This window comes from Apis dorsata, unplaced genomic scaffold (assembly GCF_000469605.1).
Source record: "Apis dorsata unplaced genomic scaffold, Apis dorsata 1.3 scaffold_82, whole genome shotgun sequence".
Lineage (NCBI taxonomy): Eukaryota > Metazoa > Arthropoda > Insecta > Hymenoptera > Apidae > Apis > Apis dorsata.
Window position 1 is genome coordinate 714768 of NW_006263380.1, and position 7845 is coordinate 722612.

Sequence of the window (7845 nt, forward strand, 5' to 3'; positions counted from 1 at the left end):
CGATCAGTTTGGTCGACGTGCAGAACCGACACGGACGTCGTCGCCGATCGCAGTGAGCTCTATCACCGAGTATCAGGACCACGAATAACACGCCTAAACTAAACATCGGAGGATGCATCGTCCCTTCGCTGGATAAACGATTCCTCGTGTACGTTTTCAATTCGAGCTAAATATACGAGGATTCGATTACATTCGTTTTAACTTGTTTGTAATAATTTTTTCTTTTTATATATACATATATATATATATAATCGATCCTGTTATTTTTCGGGTTTTTTTTTATTTTTATCGGTTTTTTTGGTGAAACAGTGATGGGCAAAATTTTTAATTTAAATTTTAACGGTTGAAGTTGAGGATAAAGTTAGTCGAATAATTTTGCCGTTACGAAGCAATCGAGGAATCGCGATTAATTTATAACTGTCGAAAAAGTTGAAGAGTTACGTAATAAATGTTGTACGAGCATTTTAAATTAGGTTATCGGTTAAAGCAACTTTGTTTGGATCAATTTTAATCAATCAATTTTTCAACCTCCTATCCATCCGAAAGTAGAGATTTCGTTGATGATAATTCGTGAGTTTAGATTAACCGAATTTGGATGGTGACTTGGAGAATTGTCTTGGAGATTGTAAGGCAGTGGGTTAAAAGACCGGATGTGACTAACTGTTCGCTAACTTGGTGTCGGAGAGAGATCCTTATCTTTTCTCGTATCCAATAATTTCTTTTATCGATTTCTTTCCAAATCGCCGTTACACCGGTCTTCCTTTTAATAAAAATTGAAACGATCGCGAAGGATCCGTTTTCTCGGATCCAAGACGAATTCTCGGAACGTGGACAAATTGTGGAATTATTTTATCCTCTCGTTGAACGTTGGCTTCTTTTTTTGGCCAACAATAATATTTCTTCTTCTTTCGTGAGACGAAAGCAGCCGTTTGAAAGAAATCGAGGAATATCGTCCCATCGGGGACACTGTTCCTACCCGATGGCGTAAAATTCACTTTAACGGCGACGCCAGGGAAGTTACCGTGTCTCGCCTTTTTCCGGTAAGGTCACCGGTAGGAAAGCTCGCCTTATACTGCCATTAGTATAATTAACCCAGATTTTCCCGGATTTATGGTGAACGGCGTACAGGTCAGAGCCGTGCTCGCTATATTGTAATCCCTCGTGTAACACCGTTATTTCTTCGCTTCTTGGAATACAATTTTAGCATCGAATTACGGAATAAGAATTAAGGAAATTGGCGAGCTAAGGAAAAGTGAAGGAAATTGAAGAAAGTTGACGGAGAGAATTTTTATTATATACTTTTTTCTTTTCATCGAGAGCGATCGAGCTGGATATTTAATAAACTATTTTTTTCCAATTATAGCGAATATAATAAGGATTAATTCTTCACGCGTAAGCATCGATCATTTCGATCAACTTTCAACTTTCAACTGTGTTTAAATAGAAAATGGACAGAAGAAGTGGAATAAACTTCGACTTTGATTTAAGAATTCGGGAGGAATTTAACAAGGAAAATTGTAGAGAAATCCATATAAGAAAATAAATCGTGAATTAATCGTGAACGATTGTAAGGTTAGTTAACTTTGGTTCAGGCATTCGGATTTTAACACGAGCGGATATTCAAGGAGCGAGAATGTCGGAGGGGTGCACGAGTTGCAGGGGTGCGAATTATGCAGGGACGACGCTGCAGTTGAGCTCGAGTTCCGGTGGTGGGACCGGAACCGGGTCCTCCGGCTCTCCAAGCTCTTGCACCACCACCAGAAGAGTACAGGTACGCGCCAAAGTGTTGTACGGGTCTGGGAAAGCGATCGCCAGCTTGCAGGCGCAAGAGAAAGCTGCCAGACACTGACAAGGTACGTGAATTATCCCTTCATTTAAATAACAAAAATTTTCCCTAAATTCGATCCCTAAAAATTTTCTCCCTACTTTTAAAGAATAACGGCTACTTTAAAAATAAATTCCCCCTCTTCTTACGATCCCCACATTAAATCTTGCGTCAAACATCGGTCAAACCTTATTCGTCAACCCTTATCGACGCGTCTTCGTTAAAATTAAGAGGAGAAACAAGAACCAATCATCGCGAGCATAGAGATTAAACAGTTAGCGACGAGGCACGAATTACCATATCGCGTCGATCTCGGCTCCTCTCCAAATCACCGTTCCAACCGAGAGAATCGAGCACGATGTCTCTTCAAACCCGTCTATTCGATTCCATAGATTTCTTCTCCTTCTCCTTTTCCCCTTATACGTTTATAACTCCGCGTTGAGACGGCAGAGAGAGAGAGAGAGAGAGAGAGAGGAGGAAGAGGATTCAACTCCTCTCCAACGCCATCGCGAAACGGTTGGTCGAAATCGAAGAAGAGGCGATGCCCGGAGGGGCAACCTGAATAACAGTAAAAATCCAAAGGGGAAAGAAAGAAAGAAAGAAAGAAAGAAAGAAAGAAAGAAAAAAATAAGCGCGCGACCGGCTGATCGAGTAAAAAGCGTGAAGAAAAAAATAAATAAAAAAATAGGCTCTTGCATCCTTCCTCGTGGATAAGACCGGTCGATCGGCCCCCACGAGGCTTAGTACTTGGCGAACCGTTCGCGGGAAGGCCACGTATCACGCGAATCAAAACGTTTTGCGCGATCGTTGTTGCGGGATCGTTGAAGGGAAGGGTTGAACCGTGGCCTAGGTCAGAGTGCTCAGCCAGAAGAGACACTTGTTGACATGCGTCCTTTCTTCTAGTGAGTTTCTTTTTTCTTTCTTTCTTTCTTTCCTTCTCTCTGGATTTCTTTCTGCATTTCTATCCGGAACTACGCTCTCTTCTTCTGGCTCCCGTCTCTTGTTCCATTCGCGTATTTCGTTCATTCGGTTTTTATTATAGAGTTACGATACGAGTCTGGGATTAATCGTTTGCATTAAGAAATTGAAAATTTTGTAACGATTTCAAATTATGGTACTTGAGGATATTTCTTCGAGAATTATTTATTTTGTCGGAGAGGTTGTTATTATTGAAAATGTCGTTTCGTTTTGAACAGTACTAACATTTCACAACCGATGGTCCCGTTACATCTCTCCACATTCCAAATAAAGATTTGTGTTACCTGGTCATAATGCTTGGAATTTCGTTGTTATTCCGGCTTCGAATCATTCCTCAATTTTTTCATCATCGTTACATTTTTCTTTTCTTTCCACGTAATTTTCCATGTAGTCAAAGTTAAAAAGAAAGAAAGCAAAATCGAAAGATCTCGGTTCGAAATTCTATCCAAATTGCAAAAGTTTCGAGCAAGGAATAGAAATTAAGAGTGAAACGTAATCTATCGTAGGATCCATCGGTGAAGAAAGTCCACGTTTCATCTGATATATCTGGTATTCCGGGCGAGCGATCGAGTAGAAAAACTGCACGCTAACGAGAGATTTGCATATTAGGAGCGCGTACTTACGCATCGGTGATCGATGATCCAGTTCGATTTCACCGTGACGAGAATTGCGAGATCTCGTAGTGGGCAGTGAACGCGGCAGTATCGTCGATCGGTCTACCGCGATCGGTGCAATTAAATGCGGCTAACACGGTGGAATGCAAATGCGGTGGCCGCACGTGCTGCGAGCAACGGTATTCAACGCGTGCCAGGGACGAGCGTTCGCGTTGTTTGCTCTTTCTTACGCGATTTAACCCGTGAGAAAGTTAATGTCACGGTCGAGAAAATGCGAAACTGACATCGTCCTCCACCGCTCGTCACCATGGATAATTAAAGCGTTTGCTAAGGGAAATCGGTGAAGAACTAGTGCAAATTGCGTTCCCTTACTTAAAATTTCTTTCTTCTCCTTCTCCCTTCTCGTAAGAAATAATTTTGACGATTAAACGGAGATGAAAGGGAATTTTGAAGTTTTTCGATTCTCTTAATCGAGAAAAGGTTAATGAATTTTTGAAAAGATTTTCTTCTCTTCCCCTCCTTGCAACCGATTTAAAAAAATGATATTTCACGAAAGATCGCGTTTTTTTTCAGCGTCCTCCTCGTCCTTCTTTCCTCCAATCTATCGAAATCAGTTGCGAACAAGAATGGGGAATCAACAAGCACGGAACCATCTTGGACCGGCACCGCTCCTCGATCGATAAATGATTCAACGAGTTACGCGAACGAACGATTCCGTAACAATTCCGAAACGGTAGAGACTTTGTTCATCCCCGAGGATCCGAATCGGTACAAACAGATCGTGGAATTCGTGCGGAAATTATTCGAACGCGTGGGACAATCGGTCGATAAGAGGAAGATTCTAAACGGCGACAAAGGAGACGCTGCTGACGTCGATAAGATCGATCGATCTTCGAAGGTGGAGACGAGGAATTCAAGGCCGTCGGATGGAGGGAAGGACGAGGAAAAATATTCGCAAAGGGATCCCGAGGGAGGAGTTTCTTCGGGGACAACGGTGGGGAGTAAATATGGAAAGGAATACGGGGTAACTTGGATGGAAAGGAAGAATTATCAGGCTGATCGCAAAATCGAACCCGATCAACACGATTTATTAGAGGCGGTTAATTTTGGCCTCGACGCCATGAACGAGTTGTACACGGTCAAGGAACCGATGCTTTACTCGATGGGTGAGTTTTGTTCTTTTTCAGATATTGATATGTTAATTGAACGCGTTGTAAATTTTTTTTTAAAAATATCGCGTGTAGGTAAGAAGGAGAGCGAGAGAGATTCGATCGAAATCTAGTTTCGATTAATATTTTCCTTCTTTCTTCTTTTTGTCGTTGCTTCGTCGGTGTACGGAAGTTTCGGTCAGTGAAAACGTAACGAGAATCAGTGGATGGTATCAGAAGCACAGAAGGATAACAGAGGTTAAAGAAACCGTGACAGAGAAAAGTTATTACACACCTCTACTTTCTTATGATCCTCCGATACGAGAAAGCTTCTTACCAATAAAATCGCATAAAATCGAGGGAGATATTAAACGGATAAGATAACGCGGGAATAACATAGAAGAGAGTTTTATCTTTATACGCCTCTGATACTTGGCCAATCTCTATTGGTATTCTATTAAAAATAATCGGGGATGGTGGATAAAATATGTGATAAAATATGCTGAACTTGTTTCGCGCTTCTAACAGTTACCAACCGATGTCAAACATTAACAGGCCTTTACCTCGATTCGGACAATCCTGCGAGGCACGTGGCATTTTTTAACGACCAAACAGAGGAGGCAAGAATGCTCGCCAAGTACGGTTACGCTGTTCTCCAGGGCGCCACGTTGTTCAAAAGAAAGTGAGTAGCGCACCAACTTCTCTTCTGCGTCTTTCCCGACAAATGATCCCTGCAAATTTTCCCTCAAGATTCCCGAACACGCCGACGGACACGCTTCTGTCTCTACGTCGGAGTCAAAGCGATCCACTCCGACGTAGCTGCCCGAACAGAGGAGTTCCAGACTGTCCACCGGCTAGTTTGAGATACAGAACGTCCGATGGAAGCTGTAACAACCTGAAGCATCTCTGGTGGGGCTCGGCCATGTCCGCCATGGAAAGGTGATTCGGACGAGACGCGAGGAATTGAGATATATATGCAAGAGATGTTCGAGAGATCGATCTTACGAAAGTGGATAATGATTTTTGCTCGTCAGATTCTTGCCACCAATTTACGGGGATGGAATTCAGAGTATCAGGAGATCGATAACTGGGGAACCGCTTCCAAGCCCGAGACTGATAAGCGCAATAATTCACAAGGATAAAGACGTTCCTTTGGAGTCTGTCACTCATATGCTGATGCAGTGGGGGCAATTTATCGACCATGACTTGACAGGTGCGAATTCTTCTTCTTGTACAAATTGTACAACGGATGAAAAACTTTTGTTTAAATAATTCGTTCTCTAATTTTTTAATAGGCGAATGATATATTGGTTTGAGAATCTTTATTTTAATACTCTTAATAATCATTCACAAGGACAAAGATGTTCTGTTAATCTGTTATCATGATTTGACGAATGTGAATTCTAAAAATTCAGAACGTAATTGTAAAACTTGTTCAAATATTTCATTTTCTAATTTTCTAATCGGTAAATGATATATTGGGAGAATAGAATTTTTATTTTAATATTCTTGAGCGCAATAATTCACGATAAAAATATTTCTTTCGAGTGTGTTATTCATGCGCTGATGCAGCGAGGCATTTGAATTCTTGTCAGAAATTTGGAACGATTGTAAAACTTGTTTAAATATTTCATTTTCAAATGATATATTGGTATATCTGAGAGAGTAGAATTTTCATTTCAATACTTTTAAACGCAATAATAATTCACATGATACAGCGAGGGCATCTTATGGACTCGAAATTCTGAACGATTGTAAAACTTTTCATTTTCTAATTTTTAAACGATAGCGTTGTGATATACCGAGAGATTAGAATTTAATATTTTAATTTAATATTCTCTCCAGCCACCGGACAAAGCAGAGGATTTAACGGCAGTGTACCACAGTGTTGCCTGAAATCTGGCTTAGGCTTCCAACCGCCGGAATTTATGGTAATTATCTCTCGAGAACTCGATAATTTACCAGTTTGAGGGATTAAAACTGTGTATCCACAGCATCCAGAGTGTTTACCGATACCGGTCAGCCCGCAAGACCATTTCTTCGGCCCACTGGGTATCAGGTGTTTAGAATTCGCTCGAAGCGGTCCAGCGCCGAAAGAAGACTGCGAGTTCGGGCCCAGGGAGCAATTGACGCAAGTGACGAGCTACCTGGATGCTTCCATGGTGTACAGCAGCCACCCTTTCGTAACGGACTCTTTAAGATTATTTCGAAACGGTGAGATTCGTTCGAAACGTTTCCTTTCCATTCTCTTTCTTCTTTCGTTATTAAAATTTCACACGATCTCTTATAATGAAAAATTAAAAAGAGAGATAATTTTATACATCTCTCCGTCGCAGGTCTGTTGCAGTACGGAAAGATTCAGTCGCACAGGCCAGTGCTGGCCAAAATGGATCCCGACATTTGCAGGCGCGGCTCGTTATCCACGAGCTGCTTCAAAGCCGGCGACGGCCGCCTCGTCGAGCAACCCGCCCTCACTTCCCTCCACGTGGTCTTTTTGAGGCTGCACAATAGAATAGCGACCAAACTTGCCGCGTTGAACGCCCATTGGAGCGACGAGAAACTGTTTCAAGAATCCCGGAGAATCGTCGCAGCCATTGTCCAGCACATCACCTACAGAGAATTTCTGCCCATTGTCCTTGGTAAAACGTTCGAATCGAACACGAAATTGTCCCTCGATCTAATCATCGCGACTGAAACTCGGATCCATGTTACGCGTTGCAAATATTATATATAAGAAATCGAGAGATATAATGACGTTTCAGGTCAGGATGTGATGAGAATATTCGGCCTCGAACTCCTGAGGAAAGGATATTACGAGGGTTACGATCCGAACGTGAACCCGACCGTCGCGAACGCGTTCTCCACGGCCGCTTACCGCTTCGGCCACTCCCTGGTCCAGCCCAGCTTCGTCCGGTTCGACAGCGACCATCGACCTATTTTCAACAGTCGGTATTCCGTCGTGTAGGATGAAATGGAGCGAAAGTGGAAATTTTTATCGAAAAAAGATGAAATTGGACGTGACTTTTCCAGATGTCTCGATTCACGACGAGCTGGCAAATCTCGGCGATTTGGAGACAGCGGGATCCGTGGATCGCCTTCTTCTCGGCCTGATCAATCAACCCGCCCAGAGAAGGGACGAGCACATAAGCGAAGAATTGACCAATCACCTGTTCCAAACCCCGGGCTTCCCCTTCGGGATGGATCTGGCCTCCATCAACATCCAACGAGGAAGGGATCACGGTATCCCCCCCTACGTCCACTGGCGAGAACCCTGCGCCCT

General features: G+C 42.7%; 2 protein-coding genes across 2 annotated transcripts in view; both read left to right on the forward strand.

The window, feature by feature from the left end:
- Window positions 1-4402, forward strand: part of LOC102673797 — a 110959-nt gene extending 106557 nt beyond the window's left edge. Inside the window, exon 16 of the mRNA XM_006610923.2 lies at window positions 4392-4402. The gene's annotated coding sequence lies outside the window, so the exon portion shown is untranslated. The remainder of the gene's footprint in view (window positions 1-4391) is intronic.
- Window positions 2290-7845, forward strand: part of LOC102679778 — a 9789-nt gene continuing 4233 nt past the window's right edge. The window contains 10 exon segments of the mRNA XM_006611061.2: window positions 2290-2727; window positions 3991-4583; window positions 5121-5247; window positions 5316-5504; window positions 5600-5778; window positions 6411-6496; window positions 6560-6779; window positions 6902-7204; window positions 7328-7510; window positions 7596-7845. Coding sequence (XP_006611124.2) covers window positions 2711-2727; window positions 3991-4583; window positions 5121-5247; window positions 5316-5504; window positions 5600-5778; window positions 6411-6496; window positions 6560-6779; window positions 6902-7204; window positions 7328-7510; window positions 7596-7845 — 2147 coding nt within the window. The 5' untranslated portion in view covers window positions 2290-2710.